Source organism: Canis lupus, chromosome 5, assembly GCF_048164855.1.
Source record: "Canis lupus baileyi chromosome 5, mCanLup2.hap1, whole genome shotgun sequence".
Taxonomy (NCBI): Eukaryota; Metazoa; Chordata; class Mammalia; order Carnivora; family Canidae; genus Canis; species Canis lupus.
In genome coordinates, this window is record NC_132842.1 from 7368351 (window position 1) to 7392867 (window position 24517).

The 24517-nt window shown below is 43.4% G+C and overlaps 1 protein-coding gene across 16 annotated transcripts in view; it reads right to left on the reverse strand.

The window, feature by feature from the left end:
* The window catches only part of KIAA1217 (KIAA1217 ortholog), a 433418-nt gene that overhangs the window by 135521 nt on the left and 273380 nt on the right, over nucleotides 1-24517 (reverse strand). For 12 of the 16 annotated variants that reach the window (XM_072825344.1, XM_072825343.1, XM_072825348.1 and 9 more), the window contains one exon: nucleotides 57-255. In XM_072825344.1, coding sequence (XP_072681445.1) covers nucleotides 57-255 — 199 coding nt within the window. Of the gene's footprint in view, nucleotides 1-56; nucleotides 256-13514; nucleotides 13596-24517 lie in introns of all 16 variants that reach the window. The other 4 variants (XM_072825342.1, XM_072825345.1, XM_072825352.1 and 1 more) reach the window with 2 other exon arrangements.

Genomic DNA, 24517 nt, shown 5'->3' on the forward strand with positions numbered 1-24517 from the left:
AAAAATGTATATACGCAGTAAAAAAGGGGCATTGGAAACTGCCCTCTGAGGCTTACCTAGAGATCTCTCTTTTGTCTGGTTGGTTGACCTCACCACTGGAAGACTTGCTCGAGTTCGGCTGCCTCTGGAAAAAGGACTTGGAACTTCTCCCTCAGACATGGCTTCCAAAGAATCACCAGACGTCTCTGATAAATGCTCGACTGGGTCACCCAAATTGGGAGGCTGGGGACTATGAGACAGTTTGGGGCTTCTTGTCTGCAAAAGGCATTTGAAAGAAAGTAGGAAAATAAATGACTATTAATTATGCTGAAAACGTTTTCAATATCATCAAGGTCTGCCAATCTGGGCCAACAGTATGGCAGGGGAAAAATCCATCAGAGTGACTGGACCCAGAAAACTGAAGATCCAGTGGGTCAAAGTATCAATTGTGAAAGTTACTGGAAAAAAACACACCCCACATTGTCCCTGAGTAGTCCATTAAGATTTTTATCACTGCGCATCTACTGTACAAATGTCAGCTTGAACAAGGAGTTGAGGATGAGCCACATCCTAGGAAAGAATGATGGCAAATCAATTCCTTTGGCCAGACAAATTTTAACGGTTGTTATGACAACAGATGGGATTGTACACGTTTATATATACCTAAATGGATGAGGCATTCACAACACAATAAAGTGAACACAACCAGTCCTTTAAAGTCTTACATTAAGACTGCTTCCAAAATCAGTAAACCAAGATTGTGAGGGAGACATTTATATCACAGTTACATTTTTTCCTTTGAGACAGAAATCCCATAGGTAAGATTATGTTTAGCTTTGGTTATTACTTACCTCAACAATCGGCAGAAAAGACCTAGAATAACTTGCACACACATGACACATAACTGAACTTTTAATTATCTGTACTGTAGTGGAAGGCAATTTCATGTGTAAGATGCTCATAATCCATTAGTCAAGAACATTCCTTGAACATGGACTATTGGTTGAGCATTGTGGGAAATGGAGAAAAACAGACAACATGCTGCCCGACGTCAAAGAGTTTCAGAACTAATTGGTGCAATTAGTGAAAGGCACAAAACAGCACAAGATAGTGTATAATGATGTGTAAATGAGGAACTGTGTGGGTACATCCATTCATCCTTCCAACAGACACATATTGAGTACCCACTATGTTCCAGGCACTGTGCTAGGTACTGGGGCCAGAATGATGCACAAAACAGACTTGCCTCTGGCCTCATGGTGCTCATAGTCTCACCAGGGGACCAACAACAAAGACAAAGGTAAAGCCGTGGTGAGACTATGTTAAGTCCAACTGGTGGGAGTGGGGTACTTGAGCGGAGAAGTCGGAAAGACACGTCAACTGTGTTCTCAAGGAAGAGGTAAGGTGGGAGGAGGTGGTCAGCCAGAGGGTAGGGATAAAAAGAGGGAAAGACACTCCAGGTTGAGGGGTGGCCAATGCAAAGTCCCTGATGCAGAAAGAAGTGGCAAGCACTGGAGACTTGCTGGGGTGAGTGGATGTCCAACAGAGATCAGTTCACACACAGCTGTGGGGTCAAAATGAGGGCGCTCAACTGAATTTGAAGGTACCAGAACTTCGTGGAGGCATTTTAGGCAGGGAAAGGCATGAGGGGGCCAGGATCAGATACATTTTTTAGAGGATCACTTGAACTAGCGTGTAGAGGTCGGAGATTATACCCGTGGATGGTCAGAGAAAAGGAGTCAGCGAAATAGGGGATTAGGCTGAATGAACACATTATCTCAGCTCTCCCCTCTCGCACTGCCCACCGTGACTGGCATTACATGATCCCAGGCACCTTCTGGAAGGCAAACTGATCAGAATGCATGGCAGGCGAGTTTTCTCTTACTAAGATGCTAAAGGTGCTGAGGGGCTAGTGCTGGGCTATTGGCAGGCCACGGTAGCTAGTTTCTTGGTTTGTTTGCATTCCTTAATTTCCTTTGAGTCTTCCTAAGGAGGCCACTGCATTTTGAAGTTAAGCACCAAAGCATTTACCTCTCAAGGCAAGAGCAGCTTCATGGGTGTACAACCTATGCCCCATACAGGGCCCCACACTTAAAAGGGTTCCATGCTTGGATTCATGCTCTACTGTGGCTATCTTGAAATTCTTTTTCTTTCTTTCTTTCTTTTTTTCTTTTTTTTTCTTTCTTGCTTTCTTTCTTTCTTTTTCTTTTTCTTTCTTTTCTTTCTTTCTTTTTAGAGAGAGAGAATATGTGGGGTGGGGAGGAAGAGGGAGAGAAGGAGGGAAAGAGTAGGGAGGGAGGGAGGGAGGATCTTAAGCAGGTTCCCTGCTCAGCACAGAGCCAGATGTGGGGCTTAATCTCACAATCCTGACATCATGTCCTGAAGCTGAAATCAAGAGTTGGATGCTTAACTAACTGAGCCACCCAGGCACCCCTGTCTTGAAATTCTTAATGATTTTTGGACCAAGGTACACTGAAAATTAGGTAGCCTGATACATTAGGGAACCCTTTTGAGGATAGAATGGTCAGCTTCTTTCCCCTCTCTCTTGCTACTAAGGATACAAGGAGACCCCTCTTGGCAGGGGCACTATTGCATTATCTACACCCCTGCTCCTTGATACACCTCTCTAGACCTTCCCCAGAGGAAAACCGGAACAGGATCAGCACATAAATCTGTGCACACCCTTAAGAGTGGGATGCGGCTTCAGGGAGAGGACCAGCCTGGGTGTTCCATAGGAAACTCTCAGCTCACATTACATGCCGGAGAGGACACCCATTAACAGTTAAATTGTCTCTTTGGCTTAATTTTTCTGTGCAAGCTCCCAAAGTGGTTTATTGCCAGATTTATTTTCCATAAGGACTGCTTCTGTAATAAACATTGGGATCTGGCTTTGGCACTTGGTGAACATATAACTTGATTAGAAAAATCATCCCTAAATCACTGCCTGGCCTGCCAAGACCTAGATAAATTCATATGGTCTTCAATGAAGTAGCTACCTGGTTGCTACACTCAGCAGAATATCAAGGGAAAATGTCTTCACTCTGACTTGATTAAAAAAAAAAAAAAAAAAAAAGACTACACACTCAGTTTAGCAAAATAGCCAAGAAATAATATTACTTTAAGCAGCGGGGCCACGTTCATGGCCTCTACCATTTGGTCAACTTTGCAGCCCAGGGCAGATATAATACATTTGATGAATTGTCATTTTCCATTGCAAAAGGCAATAATCCTTGAAGAAAGTCAGAATCAAATTTCTATTTCTTGTTCAGGGTCATCGTGGTGGTAATATGTATAAAAATAGAGATGTAAGGGCTAATCTTTAAAAAAAAAACTTCCTTACATAGCTACTTAGTTCCAAATATAAATGTCCCCTCTTTTATTTCATATCATTCACTTTCCCCCTGCAAACTATCATTGCATATTAGCAATCGCCTCACAGGGTCCCCTCCCTTGACGCCAGCTCGCTGCTAAGACATCATTTAGTGCAGAGAAAAGACAATAGAAATTGCTGACACTAACGAATGTCAGATACTCTGTGATTTGCTACAGGAGAAAAGAAAAGTCAAAAAGCATTTGGAACAAGGACCCTGTACTCAGCACAGTGCGAGGCTCCTGGGGTCAGGAGCGCTGCATGTGGTTCCTGAGCTCCTAACGCATTTAAGGTATATTTTGGGGCCAAGGATAATAGACACCTAACAGTGGGATGAAAAGAGCGAAGAGGTATGTCACTGTGAATGCAGAAGGGGTTTAGGGAATAACTGCTGGCATCGAAGAGTGGACCGCGGTGGGAAGAGGGGAGGAAGACATGACTGAACAGGTGCTAAGGGACGCCCTGAGCTAAGTCACACACCCGTGTTCTCAGGTGTCTGTGCACTAGGGGGCAGCCAGGAGGAGAAAGTGGGACAACTGCTGCCCTCTCAAGGGACATTTTCCCCTGTCTCTCTCTCAACTGAACTAACAGATACATAATCCAAACTAGCTGACTACCGAGTTGTGTTTTTTCTTTAAATAAAAGACTAAGATTTTATTTTATTTTATTTTATTTTATTTTATTTTATTTATTTTATTTTATTTTATTAAAATTTTTATGTATGAGATGGAGAGTGAGAGAGCACAAGCAGGAGGAGCTGTGGAGGGAGAGGGAGAGGCAGGCTCCCCGCTGAGCAGGGAGCCTGATGTGGAGCTCAATCCCAGGACCCTGGGATCATGACCTGAGCTGAAGGCAGACGCCCAACCGACTGAGCCACCCAGGCACCTCCCCCAGTTGTGTTTTTCTATAGGCAACCTCAGGGCAGGATTTTGCCTCCTGCTAATTCATGAAAAAGTGTCACATTTATTATTTTACTTGATGCTCAATGATCTTTGAAAGAGTTCCTGTCTCCAAGATATGTCCTCCTTCCCTGAGGAATTCCTCCCTGCCCACTTGGATAAGCCCCAGTCCCATATTGGGGGGAGGGGGAAGGACATGCATTGCAGCTACCCTGGGACAGTCCTGCTTTGCACCTGTTGTCCCGGGGTGATTATTAGTAGAAACCCCCTTTTTTACTTTCAAGCATATGCTGCTTTGAGCAGCTAAGTGCAGAGTCACCCACTCCCAACCCAGTCTCAGCTGACTGGACCAAGCAGTAGCCACACCTGATCTTGACTGGGCCCATTATAGTCTCTCTCTGAAAAACGGAGACCTGGGACAAAGGAGCTATTTTATTAGTGTTGAATGAGAATTAGAAATGTGAGGTCACATGAAGTTGTGTCTGAAATGGACAGGAAATGTGAAACAGAGAATTCAGAGGAAGGATGAGACAGATCTGTTCAGGAAAAGAGAGCTAAGAGATCCCCATGAGCCGAAAGATGGAGAGCAGCTCTCTGGCCCACTGGGCATCCCAGTTCCCGATTCCAGCACAATGAGGGGCCTTTCCCATTAATTCCTTCTACTTAGTTCCATTTTTGTTCTTGAACTAAATGTTTTGTTCTTGCAAGCAAGCCACTACTGATACAGATCAGTTCTAACAGCTCCGTACCTTGGGCTGTTATGACGCTAGCACATTTATAATATCAGCAGTACATATATGTATTTCACAGATGAAACTCTCTTTTCAAAAATTATGGGAAGAGGTTATGATATAGAGTTCCTAAGATGGTATTTCACAAAGTTAGGGGCACCCAAATATGTCCCCTCTACTGAAATTGTTACTGTGTGTGGTATCATTATTACATGGGAAAGGAGATATATATTTTTTAAGATTTTATTTATTTACTCATGAGAGACAGAGAGAGAGAGAGAGAGAGAGAGAGAGGCAGAGGGAGAATCAGGCTCCATGGAAGGAGTCCGACATGGGACTTGATCCTGGGACTCCAGGATCACACCCTGGGTCAAAGGCAGGCGTTAAACCGCTGAGCCACCCAGGGATCCCCAGGGGAAAGGAGTTATTTTAACAGCAAAAAAGGGGGGCAGGATACTCACACAATTTCAGATTTGGCCTACTAAAAAAGTCTTTACATTGGGAGTTATTCTCATTTTGGCTCAGGCCAAGCCTTTTCTCCCTAGGCATTGTCTACAGAATGGCATTTGGAGCCTCTACCTTAACCTTCTGAGCAGAGAGCTGCCCCTCTCTGGGGAAGACGTGTGGAGCAGTGAATGGTAGTAATGGTACGAGAGCCATAGGAGTAGGATTCAAGGGTTTGGAAGGTTGGGTTTCCCTCTGTACTTCATGGGGAATCATGATACCAACCCATCTCCCTTTGTTTCTTTTACAACTTTCTAGATGTTTTCCCCAAATCCCCAGGTGACCCCAAACCTACAAACCCAGAGAAGTCATTTGGGGTCATGCACAAAGGCGTGGCTTGTTAAACCAGGCCACCTGAACTCCAATCATCCTTTCTACTCTTCCCTTCTTCGAGGGCTTTCTATCACCAAGTGATCCTGGGGTAACAGGCTTCCTGCAGGTCCCCTCTCTGTTTCATCTATAACATGTGCAGACTGGTCCTCTGGGAAGATTCTCCTCCTGATGGAGAAGTGAGGGGAGAGAGCCAGGAATGAAAGAACTGCTGCCTGCTGCACTGTGACTGTCATATGGGATTCTCATTTAAACCTCATTGCAACTCATGATACTGGTCACCATTGAGAAAAAAAATGCTTGCTTATTGAGATTTCCTTCAAATTATTTACCCTATTGCATTTGCTAGATAGAGATATGCAGCTTAACTAGCACTAGGATCTAACTTTCTACATTTACGACTTCAAGCACATGCAACACAGTTGCACAGCATTAATTTTTAAAAGACTGCCATACTTACATTCTATCATCATGAACAAATATTTGCTGAAATGTTCACCATGAGCATTATGTTATACTAGGAGATCAAACTTATTCTTACTCTGAAATGCTGTTGTATTTGGAGACCAAAGCCAAAGAGAAAAGAAAGTTAAAGCTACAGGCACTGATGATGTGTTTCCATTCCCATTTTTCGGACCCCTTTTTTTTTTTTTTTTTTTTTTTTTTTTTTTTTTTTTTTTTAAATTTTTATTTATTTATGATAGTCACATACAGAGAGAGAGAGAGAGGCAGAGACACAGGCAGAGGGAGAAGCAGGCTCCATGCACCGGGAGCCCGACGTGGGATTCGATCCCGGGTCTCCAGGATCGCGCCCTGGGCCAAAGGCAGGCGCCAAACCGCTGCGCCACCCAGGGATCCCCATTTTTCGGACCCCTTAAAGTCAAAATTGAAATACCGAGTCCAGAAAACAAAGCCTGCTAATGTAGCTTTACATAACATGATAACCATTGGGAATGGTGAGGTGTCTGGTTAGTCAGGCTATACGAGTCACTTCAAATTATGTTATATTTTGAACAAAACTCAACATTGCCTTACTAAAGTTTTAAATTTTTTTTTAATTTTTTATTTATTTATGATAGTCACAGAGAGAGAGAGAGAGAGAGAGAGAGGCAGAGACACAGGCAGAGGGAGAAGCAGGCTCCATGCACCGGGAGCCCGACGTGGGATTCGATCCCGGGTCTCCAGGATCGCGCCCTGGGCCAAAGGCAGGCGCCAAACCGCTGCGCCACCCAGGGATCCCTCCTTACTGAAGCTTCACATCATTCTAATTAATGCCCAATTCCCACAAAGAATTTGGAAATATGATGCTTCTCACACGCAAATGTATTTGGGATGACTCCTTATCCTAATAGTTGACCTTTGAAATGGGTTTCAACGGTACAGGTCCACTTATATTCAGATATTTTTGGATAAATACAGGACAGTACTCTAAGTGTATTTTCTTCTCCTTATGATATTTTTAAAGATTGTTTATTTATTCATGAGAGACACACACACACAGAGAGAGAGAGAGAGGCAGAGACATAGGCAGAGGGAGAAGCAGGCTCCATGCAGGGACCCCGATGTGGGACTCGATCCCAGGACTCCAGGATCATGCCCTGGGCTGAAGGGAGGTGCTCAACCACTGAGCCACCCAGGCGTCCCTCATTATGATTTTCTTTATAATATTTTCTTTTCTTTAGCTTAGGGTATTATAAGACTACAGTATAGAACACATATACAAAATATGTGTTAATCGACTGTTTATTGGCAAGGCCTCCAGTCAATAGAAGGCCATTGGTCATAAAGTTCTGGGGGAGTGAAAGGTTATACACACATTTTTGACTGTGTGTGGGGGGTCAGTGCCGCTAAACTATGAGTTGTTCAAGGATTAACCGTATTCATCAACTGACACGGTTAATTTAATAACAACATTCCAATGCTTTAATCCTATTTCTTGTACTTAGGAAGCTTTCAACTCAAACCTATTTAAAACTGACTCCAACTGAAGAGAACTTTCTAGTTGTTAGGTACTCCTGTGAAAGATTCAAGGAGCAAAATATTAGAAGTTAACAACAATGGATCATCCCCACAAGTCTGTTTTCTCTACCATCCCTGCTTCACACTGGCCTCAGGAGAATGAAGGATTGTCCCTAAGGAAAGTTGAAGTGTCTCCTTTGCTTAGAGCCCTTTCTACAAGCCACAGTGCCATCACTTGCCTCCCTTCTTTGCCTCTCCTTGTTTCCAATTTCTTTTCTCTTCTTTTCCAGATTCTCTTCCTTTCTTTCATTTAAGTGATATCTATGTTCAACATGGGTCTCAAACTCACAATCCCAAGATCAAGGGTCCCATGCTGCACTGACTGAGCCAGCCAGGTGCCCCTCCTCATTTTCAAATTCTGAGGCCTCTGCTAGGTTTGGGCCTGGGGATAGGGAGAATGACAAGAGCTCTCTGAGGCATATCTGGCTTCCATCCTGCCTCCGCCCTTACGTAAACCCACCCCAGGTGGCTGCATTTGTCTAGGCTGACATCCTCTCCCATCAGGTGGCCCGCCTGCCTTTTTCAGTTGAGTCTGGGATGCAAAGCAGGTGTTTTTCAGAAGCAGCAGGCCTGGGTTCCATGAAGCTCCTTGGCTACTTCCCACAACACCTGTGGCGGATGGCCAGAAAAGCAAAACCCAAGTCCTTATCTCCTCAGAGTCGTTCCTATGCTGATGGCCAACCTGGGGAATAGACAGAGGACACCCACTGTTCTAGAATATGACAGCTGGATGCGAGCACTATAGTACAAATGTAAGAGAGAATGACTTGGTTCTGTAATAATTATGAAACTTTAGGGTGGGTCTGGTGTTCACGACTTAGAGAAGAAATCAACTTTTATTTTCAATAGAAAACTTGAGTACAGGTACCACGTGGTCCTGCTATGAGTATAGTATAAACATACACACAATTGATTGTTCAGTGCCCATCTGCGTGCCATGTGAGCAGCATGTGGATATATGCCAGCTTTACCAGTAATCAGGAACTCCTGGGCCTTACGACCAGAAAGACATATCTGCACAAACCCCACTCTAATGCCACCTTCCAGCTGTGCATACCTGAGATTCTTAGAAGTTTCTCCTGTCTTAAGTTTAGTTCTGAAAAATCAGTACTTCCCTTCCTCAGCTTGCACATAAGGTGGGAAAGCATTTTCTCTGGGATTTATTTTGATGAGTTATCCTTGATAAACTGAGTTTATACCCTGTTTCTTCAAGGGTAATATTTCAACCTTTTCTTCCCTTTTTCCACCAAAAGAGTACCCAGACATTTTTCATGATTTTCACCTGTGAAAACAAAGATGTTTGGTCTGGAGGAAAATCAGACGATTCAGCAGTTGAGCAAAGTACAACTGTGTTTTTTGTTTCCACGTTTTCCTTCCCCGTGTGTGTTACTTCATTATCAGATCAGAAAGATGAAAAGGCAGCGATGCCAAGTAGTCAGTGGCCACTGCCTCCCTGGCTAGAACCAGCCACAGGCATCCACAGGGCGAGGCAGGCAGAGCACTGCACCATGCAAGCCACGCCAGACCCCTCCACCAACCCCTTCTCATCATACAAAGCCCCCTTCCATGGATGCCAAGAAACAAATAACAAGGGTGCCTGGGGCAGAAAATGATGCTTTTTCATTACTTCAAGAAGCACCACACTACATTGATACTTGCTTTCAAGTTTTTCTTGTGTCAGATGAATCTTTCAAGATATTATTAACTTATCATGTCCACATAGCTGTCAGCAACAAACAAAAAAATTATGGAAAATCTACTCCTTTCCCTTATTTCCTGAAACAACTGCCAAGCCTTTGTGTCCTAAAATAAATCTTTCCAGGGGGAAGGTCTTTTCATAGTGTCTGTGTGCTACAGAGGCCACCAGAAAGACACACTCCCTACATTAGGCTTAGGAGGTAAAGACATTTGGAAAATAAATGCAGTGTTGTCTTACCACCCCCACCTGGCAATGGGTGAGGAGGAAGGTTGCTAACTGGGCAGGAAAAAGGGGGCAAATGACTTTGCAGGGCTGGCTAGAGGATGGTAGTTTTGTTTTTGGTGGTGGTGATGGCCATGGTGTTCTCCAAATTGTGGAGACCTGGACTCCGTTTACAAGGAGTGGCCCCACCAGACAGGACAGATGTGTGACATGCTTAGAGTGGCTGAAACCAGTGCCCAAGCTTAGGAGGCTTGGCGGACAGCCCCATGAGCCCACCTGCAGACTGTCTGCTTGGAGGCCATTTACTGAGACCCAGGAAACCCAGGAACCTCACCCAGCTTTATGGGACTAGATGCACTCCTTAGGATTTATGATCCCAAAGTGATAAGAATAAATTTCTCAGTAATTGCTGACACCAAGCCAATTTAATGTGATTCGCAAAAATTAGCAAGGTAAGACTTCCTATACTAGTGGGCCAGGGAGCAAATTTGTGTAGATGACATCTGTCATAGAGAATAAATAAACCTAGAGTCACATGGAAGGCTCACTAACAAATTACCATGGAGCCAAGCCATGAAATGTTATGCAGTCATAATCAGGGTTTTTTAAAGGATTTTTTTTTGCATATAACTTAAGAAATGGAAGCAATATACCCAAATATTAGCATTGGATTTCTTTATAAGGTAATAGCATGAGTAGCATACTTTCCCCATTATTTCTCCAAAATGAGAATAGACTGCTTTTACAAAAATATCAATCACTGGAATAAGCATGATATTTTTAAAGAGCAGATCAGAGGAAGGCAAGACTATCACAAAACATTTAGAAGCCAGAAAGATTCTTGTCTGTGGTGATACTCCTGCCCATTCTTGTCTTCTCAGATGTGTATTCCATATGATGAGATTCCAGGAAGAAGGACTCATCCTTCTAGCTAGCCCCTGAAATGAGGACACGAATTCATGGGGAAAACACGGGAATGAAGACACATTTTTCATTCTCATGCCATGCAAAATTCTGCAGGAATCCAGAATCGCGTGGACTTCCACTTCCATAAAAGATTGCAGCTAAGAAAGAAGAGCCAAAAGCCATCCATTACGTTCTAGACATGCAGATGATGCACTTTACCTTTTAAGGAGACAATATTCTCACATCTGTAGCTCTGTTTGTGCTCCTCTCACATCTATAGTTCTGATACCATTACTGTCACTTAACTTTAAAGCTCTGATTAGAATCTGAGTCCAGGTAAACTCGAAATTTTAGCAATTTTTTTTTACAGTCTTTTGAATATTTCCTATGTTTCAACCCCTTCCTAGTATGTAGATGATCTGTTTCTCATTTTCTTCCTCTAAGAGGTTTATCTGTGCCTAGAGAAGCAGCTAGAACCAGGTACCCTGCAGACCCTCACCGGGTCAGCACGCAGGGCAGCTGTTTCCACTTTCAGGATTAGCTGTCCACCCGCCACCTGCCCGCCTGGTGTCCTACCTGTAATACGACCCAGACTCGCTTCTGAAACAACACCTTGAATTGGCTCTTCTCAGACTTCCCTCCAAAGCCAGAATGAGACCAAGCCTTCTGAGAGAAGATAGGGCCAAGCTCGCCTCCCTCTGCCTTCAGCAATCTTTCATGGGGATAGAAAATTACACCCGGAGCAAGGTCCAAATCTGGATCTCATTAGCTCAGACCCTCACCCCTTTCAGACACACACTCCTGCAATTCTTATTTAGTGTCGTGCTTTCCTCGTGAAGGAGACAGTATGAAATAAAAAGGCTGAATGAAGAAGAACACCGCTGCCTACCGCTGCCTACACACAACATAGCCCTGCCTTTGATGTGGATGGAAGTCCCTTTTCTGGAGGCATGAGCAGAACAATGGCACTTTTAGAATTTCAAACAAGGAAAATCATTTCACCTCCTGAAGGAGCACAAAGTATTACTTTGTGCCATAAGGAGAAAAATGTAGAATACATATAAAATGTTGCATATATTGGAAGGGCTGACCGTAAATTTAACATTCAAGCCAATTACAGTTAGCTATACTCTAAGTTTGTCTCCTCCTACTTTGAGGTTTTGCCTTCAGATTTTTAGTTGATCCACCTAAGGTAGCTATCTCTTTACCCGCAAGCTGCCTTGAATCAATCACTGAGTCTCTCTCTCTCTCTCTCTCTCTCGTTTTATTTTGCAACAAGAAGGTGTGTATTATAAGCAAATAAGTTTTCCCAGGCTGGGGCTCCCACCGTCCTCATCAGGAGAAGTCTGAGCAAAGCAGCAGATGCCTTTACAGTTCTGAGAGCCAGGAACGCACTTAAAAGGCTTCAGGATAAAAGGTGTCCAAGTCCAGACTGCTGTTATTATGGTGATGAAAGGCAAGGGGCCTGCTAGCCGGCTTTGAAATTGCAAGTAAAAGACAACCAGCACAACACAAGAGTGCGAAGCAGGCCCCCCAGAAGGCCGACCAACAAAGCCATTTGTAAGTTCATCCCCAGGCCCAGGCTGCAGTGGGGTCTCTACAGCTGAACTGCGTTGTTGTGAAACCAAAGAGGTTTTCCGCTAGCAAGAAAAGCCTGTCCTGGGAGATCTGAAGGGGATCCTCCATCACCTCCCGCAGAAAGGAGGTCCCCAGGGAGCTGGATGGGGTGGGGGGACACTGGGGTGCCTGAGGCCACCACACCTTCAAGTGCTGTGGCCAGACCCACCTGAGACCTCTTAAAAGTAGGATATGCTGATACTTTCCAAATCACATTCCCAAACACATACACACACCATCACCACCACCAGCTGCCCTCCCAGTGTCCCTGGAATGCTTTTCAAATAAACAAATACCTGTGCAAAGTTCTAGTTTTAGGCTAAAGGTTCTTTTTTCCCTTTAGAGCTGCTCTAGGGAAGCATATCAGGGCTTGATAAGATGGAAGACAGGATTTAGAATGAGAGAGAACATTTTCTTTTTTATCACATTCTTCTTACAGAACGCAGGCTCCAGGGGCATCTGGGTAGCTCAGTGGTTAAGCGTCTGCCTTTGGCTCAGGTCATGATCCTAGGATCCTGGGATCTAGTCCTGCATTGGGCTCCCTGCAGGGAGCCTCCTTCTCCCTCTGTCTGTGTCTCTGCCTCTCTGTATGTGTCTCTCGTGAATACATAAATAAAATCTTTAAAAAAGAACGATGTGAATCAATTTACTTTGTGCCTCAGTTTCCCCATTTGTAAAATGGGAACCACAGCACACCCACCCCATGGGTTGCTGTGAGAAGTTAATACTTGTAAAGCACTTAGAACAGTGGCTGGCAAATATTAAGTCCTATATGAGTGTGTCCATTCCTCTCATTTTTATTACTAAGATGCATATCAGTAAAATGATCTGGAGCCAACACCGGTCGTAAAGGAGCTGCCTTGAGCAAGCTGGGGAGGAGGGGGTCTTGCTGGAGAGCCCCCGCTTCAGATGATGTGCCATGATCCTACCTTACTGCTGCATTACTGTTGATTCCACAGCTCATTTTGTGGAAAGTAATAAATATTTCGGGGCAAGCATGCAATTAGTATTAACTTTAATATTAACTCTCACAATTTAGCGCACACACACACACACATTTCAGAACGCTGCAAGCATTTGGTTTTGATGGGTTTAAGTCAAGGCTTGGAGGGAACTGGGGAAAAGACAGCCAGTCCGGTTTAGTGGCTGCTACTGATTAGAATGCCACACGCAACAGAATAAAAAGGCAGGAGGTGAGGTACAACTCAATGCAGAAAAAGAAAAGGTGGAGTACTAACTCGCTGAGATGATTCAATTTTCATCAAGTACCTTTGAATGTCAAGTTCTGCCTGAAGAGAGATCAGCATGCACTGCAAAGCCTGCATGATAGGAGAAAAAGAGAGAGAGAAAAGATAGAAAAGAAAAGGGTGAAAACATGGAGAGACAAAGAACAGGTTGACCAAAATGGACCGACCATCTATTCGTTCATGATGAAAACATAGGTACAGTTAACCCCTGTTCCCCTCAAGGAAGGAGAAAGCGGTGACAGTCCCACCCTTATGGTTTAGAAAGAAATGCTGAAAGCAAACCCTGAGTGACAATGAGTTTTCCCTAAAATATCTTGCCACAGGCAGATATTTAAATTCATCTTGTCACTGGAGAACATGTCACATTGGCCAATTGTCCTGAGGTTGTCCCAAGGCTGCAGGAGAGCTATCAGAGCTTGCCAAACTACACTGAAATAGCTTCCTTAGGCTGACTGCAGTTTGGTGGTGAACCCAGCCCGCCATCTTGATTGGCACTGGCCATTGGGCTTCTCTACAAAGACTGGCCTGTGAGCACAGTGCTCTGTGCCTCTGCTCCGCCACTCAAGCTAACAAGACTCTCATAAACAGACCCAAGGTGAATACATAAAGAAACAGAAGATCAGGATTACGGCTAAGGGAACTAATTCTATCACTGAAGCCTGGGTAACCCTGGAGTATATGCCTCAGTTTACTATGCATCTGTTGCCAGTATTTAAATATTTCAGTTCTTGTTGAGCCACTGATGAATAATTTTTGACAACTTTATTTTTTAAATATTTGTTAAAAACCAATGGTGGAAAAATATGTTTGTGTTTTAAGAAACAAAAATTTCCATAGTCCTCATGAACAAAGGACTTACTCTCGAATCCAAAATCAGCCAGTGAGAGCTGAAGGCAGGGTCTCAGAGAAATATACCTGTACACCCACGTTCACAGCAGCATTATTCACAATGCCAAGAGTGGATAAACCCAATTGTCCACCAATGGATGAATGGATAAACAAAATATGGTATATTCATATGACAGATGATTATTTGGCCTCAAAAAGCAAAGAAATACAGACATACGCTGCAACACGAATGAGCCTTCAGAACGCTACATGAAGTATAATAATCCAACACAAAAAGATACACCCACTGTAAGAGTCCATTTATATGAGGTGCCCAGAGTAGTCAATTCAAGACACAAAGTCAAATGATGGGCACCAGGGAGGGGCTGGCAGGAGAAGGGGATGGGAAGGTGTTGATAAATGTGAGCAGAGTTTCAATTTTGTAAAAGGAAAAGCGTGCTGGGGATTGGTTGTACAACACTGTAAGTGTAATTACACTGCTGAACTGTACACTTAGAAAATGTTTAAGACGGTAAACTTTATGTCACAAATATTCTACCACAGTTAAAAAGAAAAAAGAAAAAGGCACCTGCAGGGAGCCTGCTTCTCCCTCTGCCTGTGTCTCTGCCTCTCTCTCTGTGTCTCATGAATAAATAAATAAAATCTGTAAGAAAAAAAAAGGAAAGAAAAAAAGGGGGAAATCGGCCAGTGAGATGTCCTGGCTTGATGCATCCATGACTGCAGGTGCACACAGATATGTCCATACAAATGACCAACATATAGGAGGCCTCTAAGTCTCGCCATAATTGCATTATATGATATCCGTGATCCATACCACCATTATAGATACAGAGATGATACTATATATAATATGTGTTTTTCTTTTATTTCTGAATGATTTTATATTAGTTAGAACCCAGTTTCACATATCGGACACAAATCTCTGTAAGAAAAAGAACATTTGAGTACAGATGGCTACATCCTAAAGCCAAAAGATAGGTCTCCCAACAAGAACTGTACTAAAATAGTCTACCCAGAATGCTTTCAGAGGTGGGGTATAAAAAGGAAAAGAACTCGAAGGGACTTTTAAGAGAAAAGGAGAGTGACACCATTAGAAGAGCTATTAGCTAGAATGACCTCATAAAAGCCCTTTTCTGGGTAAATATATTCTCCCCAGAAAGGTGAGGGTTGCTGTAGGGCCTCGGATTCTTTACAGACTTCATCAGCTATGAAAGAAATCTCCTGAAGTAGATCACAAATAATAAAGCCCTGTAGGTACATGATAAATAAAAGTGCAAGATAAAAACAGGATGATAGATTTGAAGAGCTGTTGTGGACACGAAAGGGGGAAAGCATGCAGAAAACTGAAGCTGGCACCACAATGAGATGGGGAGTAAAATGGGCCGAGGGTAGAGAACCCAGGAAATTGAGAGAAACAGACAGAGAGAGAGAAAGAGAGAGAGGGCCCTGCCCAGTGGGGGTGGAGAACAGAGAGCTATAGTAGGGGAGACCAGCACCCCAACAAAGAGGCTGCCAGCAGGGCACACACCCCAACCTCTCTCTGGATGGGGGACTCTCAGCAGAGGATGAGATGCAAGAGCTCCCACGTAAAAGGGGCTCCAGAACTCTTGAGGCCACAAGAACCTGAGCTCTATAGCTCTATAGACAGATACATTGTCCCGGGATTACCAAATTAAACTCACAGAAAACATCCTCACTTCTCAGCAGGTAGCGCTGCTGGGCAAAATGTTTGGAGCTCCACTGACCTACTCTGGGTTAAATCAAGTGTGCAGGGACGCCTGGGTGGCTCAGCGGTTGAGCGTCTGCCTTTGGCTCAGGTCATGATCCCAGAGTCCTGGGATCGAGTCCCGCATTGGGGTCCCTGCAGGGAGCCTGCTTCTCCCTCTGCCTGTGTCTCTGTGTCTCTCAGGAATAAATAAATAAAATCTTTTCTAAAAAAATAAATAAATCAAGTGTGCAGAACTCAGAAGTCTTATTTACAGATTTGACCATAAAATAGAAAATTGTCCCTAAAAAACCAAAAAATTCAGTGTGGGAATGGGGTAGGAGCGTCTCTGAGTCACTTTGGAGGATTATCATGGAGATCAGTGGTTTATGGTCATCATAAGGCTATGTTAACTGAGGGAATGTAACCAGGGAAAACGCAAGACTCACCACCTCAAGGCAAAAGCTGTGGTGGCAATCATCATAATGCCATAAAAATTAAACAGAAGGACGTTTTGATAATTTCAAAGGCCCCCTAGTAAATCCAATGGCTATCATTAAGAGAAAAATAGTCAAGCGAAACTACAGAGGGGGGATCCCTGGGTGGCACAGCGGTTTGGCGCCTGCCTTTGGCCCAGGGCGCGATCCTGGAGACCCGGGATCGAGTCCCACATCGGGCTCCCGGTGCATGGAGCCTGCTTCTCCCTCTGCCTTTGTTTCTGGCTCTCTCTATCTCTCAGTCTTTCATGAATAAATAAATAAATAAATAAAATCTAAAAAAAAAAAAAAAAGAAACTACAGAGGGGCTTGTTTCATAGAAGGGTGCTTGAGATCTCTTCCAAAGGCTAGTGTAGCAGGAGAAGAAACAGGCTCAAAGATTTTCTTCCCAAGAACAGAAAAAGAGAGTGCTGATGAGCCTGAGAAGGGCACATGAGGAATAGTAAGTGTTGAATGAATGCCTTTCGTTCTATCTCTTTCTGAGTTTTCTAGAATAAAGATAATTATATAATAATAATAGGGAAAAGAAGAAGAGTGTTGGTAAAGGTGGCAAAAAGGAAATGTAGGTCCCTCAGGAGTAAGAATGAGAGAGAAACTATAAGGGACTTTGGAGATTTGCTAAAACTGGAAAGCTCTCCAAAGGTTCCGGTTTTGAACAGAAATTGAAGATTTTCTGATACTCTTTCCTTCCAGTCAACTTTCGACTATTCAGAGGGGTAATTTAAGCAGTTTGAAGACTAACTGTGGTCAAAGAAAATGCATTCATGAAAAAAAATGACAAGATCTCGTGAAAACATGTCTGTATTAGGAGTTCCCCAGAGTTTGTAATTATACAGTAATCACTGAGCTGTCCACCGTTATCTTCTCCTAACAAGAAGATCTAATTGCCAGAGACTTAACTTAGAATTTTCTTCATGTTTCTAAATTTATGGACCCGTATTTCCTCTTCCTCCTCTCTCATTGCCAACACCCTTGTTCTTTATTTGACCAATGGAGAATTATCAGTATTAGTTTCCACTTAGTTCAAGATTCAAGGGATGCAAAGTGCTATTTTTATCCAATTTCTGAAAGCCTTCTGTCTCCTGCTCTTGGAACCACATAGCAGCTATTTAATTTCTGTAAGCCTGACTTTCCTTATCTGGAAAGTGAGGACAATAATAGTATTTACTTCACATAGTTGTTATGAGGATCAAATGGGAGTGAGGCATGGAAACCAAGAGGCACAATTCCTGGCACAGCCTAACAAGGCAAATGCTAGGAACTTGAAACTTTTATTAAAACAACTGCATTCCCCCAAAGATGCTTTACTTACACTAATAAGGCAATAAGTATCTAATGCCTTAAAATTTTGCATTTCCTTTTGATTCAGCCATTCTATTCCAAGCAACTGACTTTAAAGGAAATAATCCACAATAATCCACAAGCGTGCACGCAATGGAATCCACCAAACTAAGCAACCACTAACAATGACGAAGAAGCAGACCCTGTAACCACACAGAATGAAGCTCATACATAGAATTCAGTGGGGAAAATCACCGAAGGTAAAATGACATGTGTTTGCATTTCCTTAAGTCTGTATTCCCGGAAAAAAATAGGACATACACCAAAATGTTAATCCCCATGGGTTGTGGGATTGTGATTTTTCACTCTTAATCTGTTCTTTCTAGCATTTCTAGAATATACATGTATTACTTTTGTACTTAAAAAAAATTTTTTTTTCAAAGTTGCCTAGGATTTGGGATTTGTGCTTGCTTTTCTGATTCATTTCTTCCTCCCCCAAAATGAAACACTGAGATGTAATGAGCACTGGGTGTTATATGCAACTGATGAATCACTGAATTCTACCTACAAAACTAATAATATCCCATATGTTTATTAATTCAATTTAAATACATTTTTAAAAATGAAGCAATGAATATGATATAAACAGCTACAGATGAATTTAAAACAAAATCAGGGGCACCTCGGTGGCTCAGATGGTTGAGTGTCTGCCTTTGGCTCAGCTCAAGATCCTAGGGTCCTGGAATCCAGCTCCAGTCTGGCTTCCTGGTCAGAAGGGAGTCTGCTTCCCCCTCTCCCTCTGCCCTTCCCCTGCTTGTACTCTCTCTCTCTCTCCCTATCAAATAAATAAAATCTTTAAAAAATAAAAAATAAAACAAAATCAGAAAACAAGATTTTATTCACTTGATAGCCTTAAAAATGGGAAGAACAATAAGATAATATCTAAATGCAGTCTTTTTATCAACTTGTAAGCTTGTCAAGCACTTGATTAAGTATCAGTTGCACCACGAGGGGGCGCCTTGAACCTAAAGCGTACAATAAATGTCCCTAGCATGATGGAAAGAAACAGCTGATATCCCAAACTTTGGTGACAACACTCCATACTGATGGCTTTGAGTCAATCTTCATCTCTTCAAAATGCCCCAGAGTCCCTTGTACAGTGCACTTTGGCTGTATGCAACCAGTAAGAAAAAAGCCACAACAACAACAGGGTGACTGTTTGTGTCCTTAACACCAATGACTGCAGGGAGTTGATTTCTGCCAAGTCTAATAAGTTGCTATCGAAGAAATAAAAATTAGTAGCTCCTGTGACACAAAACAAAGAACACAACAAAAGCAAACATTGGGGAAATTATCTCCGAAGTAATTCTATCCTAAAGACACACAATTCTGGGGCACTTGGGTGGCTCAGTTGGTTAAGTGTCTGCCTTCTGCTTAGGTCATGATCCCAGGGTCCCTGCTTGGTGGTGAGTCTGTTTCTCCCTCTCCCATTCCCCCTGCTTGTGCTTGTTCTTTCTCTCTCTGTAAACAAATAAATAAAATCTTAAAAAAAAAAAAAAGACACACAGTTCTATCAGTTACTTGGGGACTAAAGCAATTTCAGGTTATTTGGGGTAAAAAAAAGTTGCTAACTCCATTGAGAGACCCAATTGTAACATAATTCCTTCCTAAAAATATTTAAAATATTAAATATGGAATAAAAGGTAGCCTTGTGAGACTTTGTGAGTCATGTTCAGTTTTATAATTGATTAACAATAATCTTAAAACAAGATAGAGTCTGAGGGACTCTCAAGAGTAAACAGACAAACAAACAAAAAAGCTGCACTATCTCAAAAAGAAAAAGATTCAGGGCAGAAATCCTAGGAATTTGGAATTTCCTGAGAATTCTAAGTAATTCTACAGTTAATTTAGGACAGTGATTGGGGGGTATCACTTTTGGAGAGAGAGAACTGGCCTTGTCAGGTTCAAGCTCAACTCTCAAAACGTCTTGTGCACCTCACCTTGGAAACGCTGCCTCGGTTATGTGTCGTGCAGTTCCTCATCCTTAAAGTAGTTAGATAATATTTATGTTACAGTTTCGTTATATGAAATGAGATTACTTCTGAAAACATGCAAATCTGTGCCTAGCAAACAAAAACGCAATACCTGGCTTATTAATAAGAGCCTGAGAAATATTAGGATGGCCACACCTCCTGTGCTAGTCTGCCGTCAAGGGAAGTGTCTAAACCCCTCTGGACCCCGATGGAGGTAGGGAGTCTGATGTTTGAAAAATAAAAAACAACTAAATTTGTCAACTTATGCATAGAGTGGACTGTTGGCTTTCAAAGTAGTGAGTTTGCACGGTTACACAGTTATTTCTATGACCTTGCCATGGCCTCCAAAAACAGATCGCAAAGTATGCCAGGAAACCTGCCCCACTCCGGGCAGACGCCCAGCCAGTTCACGCTCTAGCCACACCCGTTTGTGGCCAGTGTTCCGACTGGGGCAGCCTGTGGGGCAGCAGCTGGGAAATACTGTAGTAGTATTAACCTTAGTCATTCTTCTTCAATTCTGGTGTTTCAAACTCCACCCTTCTTAACTCACAGAATATGAGACTAAATGATGCCACATCTCTGAGAGATCTGAAAAGGTTAGGTCTCATGCAAACGGAAGGTGGCATTAGGATAAACAAATGCACCAGCTCCCTAGTTACAAGATGACCGAGATGACGGAGATGACCCTTGTAGATCTCAGAGGGCTTTCCTAAGAGGTCTTTCCTCCACATTCCTGTTTAACAAAGAAGGAAAAGGAAGTGAAGTGCCCCACATAGTGTTATATGAAATGTCTGGGAAGAGTTACGCCAGGTCAGCCCCCATAAAGATGGCAGGTATCTTGGAACTGCCACCACCAAATGTCATCTATGGACATCGGGATGACCGGTTCCTTGAGAATTCCGCCGATTTTTCTTCCATAGCACTTAATGCTACCTGGCACATCAGATATTTCACTTACTTGCTTGTTTCTTGTCTGTGCCCTCTTACTCCCCAAGTAAGCACTAGGAAGGGCAGGGACTCTCCAGTGCTCAGACTTCACTTCCAGAATGAACAGAAAATCTGGAAGGAGGGAGGCACTGGTGCTCTGGGAGCCTTGGCTTTGGCAGACAGCTTGATTTAAGGGCTTATCTCCTGTCCCTAAACTACTTCAGATGCAAGGAGTTCAGGCGCCAGGAACCGGCCCAGAAACTCACTAATGCTCACATCATCCTCCCCAGCCAACCTGCAGGACTGTCCCTAGCCATGGCTCACGCTCCCTCAAGAGCATTCCAACTCATCACCCTGACTTCCTGCATGCTTTAATGCTTCTTGGCTACTCTCACACCTTCTTGGAAGGAGGAGAATCTCCATCTGATATGGAATTTCTGTTTGGCAGAGTTTTCTTTCCCTTCAATTTCCACCAAAACTTTCCTCCTCTGGAACGTTAAAACTCAAGGGAAGCAAAAATAGTTAAAACCCCTAAAAAGGGCCTCTGAACCCCAGGTTTCTATTTCTCCTTCATTATTCCAAAACTCTGTAAAACACTCCATCCTTGCCTGGAGAGCTGTTGCTGCAAGGGAGTGATGCTTCCTGCTGGGATGGCAGTGCCTCCATTGGGCCATGATCTGACCAGGCCTTGCTTTAGAAGCAGCCTCTTTGCACTTGAAATGCAACCAAAGGTACAAATTTAATAGGAAAGAAAGAGGGGATAACTGAATTTTAATAAGTAGGAAGGTAGGGTAAAAAATGGGATCTTTTACTGAAACAAGTTGGGAATGCACTGCACTTTTGATTTGTTCTTCTCCCAGAGAAAAGAGCCACAGAAACTAGAATCCCTTCAATCTGGACCAATTTGTCTCTGAAGCAAGGTGACTTACACCACCCAGACCAGCTAAAAGATGCCTCTGAGCATCTTGTCTTCCCCTACCTACAGTGCAGGAGCACTGGCCTTTGCATACCTCTACTCCAGAAATTTCCAAAATGGTTGGAGGTGATATACATGGGGCATTTGCAGAATAACAGCTCACGCCATTCTGTAAGGGAGACATGAGGCTCAGTGGTCCAGAAAGCACTGGGCAGAGTTGGAGTCTCGGTTCTATAAGCTTCTCCAGGCACTCAACATAACTCAGGCATCTGTCTGGTCCTCAGTTTCCTTATGTGTAAAATGAAGAGTTGGATTCAAGCTCTATGGCTGACCTCAGCTTTGGGTTGCTGAGGCATACTGTCTCCTAACACCCGTGGCCACAGCAGAGCACTCTACTCACAGTCATGACTGAGGAACGCCGAGTGCGTAGGCCAGAGCTCCAAGCGCCGGTGGGGAGAACCTGGCTACAGGCCTAGGTTCAGTGCTCCATCACCGCTCCACTTTGAATAAATTACTTGAGCTGACCTTGGGCTTTGTATTGGGCCCGTTAAACCACTAACATTCACTTTCCCTCTCTGCAAAACAGCAACAACCATCCTGCCTGCTTCACAACATCACCAAGAAGTACAAGGGGAAGTAAATTGGACAAAAGTCACTGTTGAGTGTGAGGCTTTAATAATAATAATAATAATAATAATAATAATAATAGAGTAGTGTTTTTCTTAACAAGGAGTTGGAGGCAGGCAGCAGGCACACACAGACAAGAATTCTTAGAATGTTCTGCTGCTGAAGAAGGGGGTCTGGTTCTGTTTCACTCTAGGCCACTTAGCTGCTGGGATGGAAGGCCTTTCAACATGCAGTCTCAACTCATGAGCAAACAAAGATTATGGTGGTGGATGTTAGCTTCCTATCCACAGCTGGGGGCCTGGGCCCTGACACTTGCTGTCCTGAAACCCTAAGGCCCATCTGTTGTGAGGCTGCAACCTCCCTGACCCCAAGGTGAGCTGCTATTCTGATCTCCGATTCTCTGCTGCCACATATGTGCTGAGCTCCTGGGACGGGGCTCAGCCAACCGGCCAGCCCTCTTCAGCCCATATCACCCAGGAGCTCAGGGCTGGAACCTGGCCTCATTTCCCTCATTTCTGGCCTATCAGTCGCCAGAAACAGCCAAATATACTTTTGGGGTTGAAAATTATTGTGAGGGCCGCGGGGCTCCTAAAAAAAGAGAAAATTATTGTGAAAGCTATAAGCTTTATTGGGAAAAATGCCTTCTTACACAAATACTATTCTTGACAGTGTCATTTCACTGCTAACGTCAATTAAATAAGTGAGTGGTGCCATTTCTCAAATTCAAAGATGGATTGATATTATTTAAACAGACAAGGGCCATCATCAGTTGCTAGTTTGTGCAGTAAAACATTATAATTATAATTAATACAATGTAACCCGGGCCATAATTACAAATTAGTATTTTTAACATTGCAATTAAGGAAAATAATCTGGTGGAGCAGAAAGAAAACAACCCAGCTAGAGCTCTCTAGCATGGTTTCGAAGCTACGAGAGTTCATACATTCTTCCAGTTGGATGAATGAATGTTTGTTGTCATTTTTAACATCCAGTTAAATTTTTTGTTCATAAAACAAGTAAAGATTTCAATCTTTTGAAACAAAAGATTGGATTTTAGGAGTTCTTGAAGAAGTGTAATATGCATCCCTGATTATTACAATGAATTAAAATAGAACGTGCACACGTAACAATTCAACTCTAAGCAGACTTTGCTAATTGTCTGAAAATAGCAGGAGCAAAAAGTTGAAAACAGTCTCCAAATACACCAACAGCCTCTGGCCCTACAGTGAAAAACTGGAGGAGCGAGATCAAGAGAGAGAAATGAGCCCCACAGCAAAATTATAAGTTGCATAGCTCCTGTTCACCATCATCAGTATAGAATTTCTGGACCTGCGGTGCAAATCACAGTTCAAAAATGATCAGCGGGGCACTGGCTGATGCTATTAAAAGGCTCTCAAAAAACAGTTCAGATTATCAACTGCCCTTCCAGGAGAAGTGCCAAATAAAGTTACCGCAGAACCTCTCTGACACTCTTCCCATTAAAACTTCACAGAAATAAGCTGGAAATCTATGATGGAACAAACCCAGTGAAGAGTGGGCTGACAGAGAAAGGAAAACAGACATTGTTAACTCACAGGCAAAAAATTCAGTGCCATCGTAAAGGTGGTGTTTCACCCTAAGCGAGCTCCAAATGGGGACTGGGATGACATTATGATTTCACAGGCATTTCCATCTGGACTGTCCACCTAGGCTGTCCCATCTCCTGTCCTTCAAAGCAGCGGGCAGGTGCAGTACTGAAATGTCAACCCCATGGCATTAAGTGGCTTTCTTTTCTCTTCTCTGAAGGATGTCTGGTTCAGCAGTTGTGAGGTGGAGTGAGAGGAAGGAGAGACCCTCCAATAGGGAGCAAAGAGGAAATCACATCATTGAGATGAGCACTCCCTGTTGGTCCAAGCACACGAGAGCGGAACATCTCTCTCCTCTTCCATCTGGAAGAGCCAGGAGGAGGCTGCTGTGGGTCTAAGGCTGATGTGGAGGTAATATAGGGTCATTCTCGGGCTTTCAGGGAGGCCTTGACAGTATTTTCACCCGTTAGTGCTCACTGTAGAACCCCACAAGAAATTGGCCAGCCATCATCCTCCTACCCTGCAATCCCTGCAAAGCTATACCCCCTGATGCACTCTCAGGCATGAGGGTCGAGGACGAAGTTGACAAGGTTA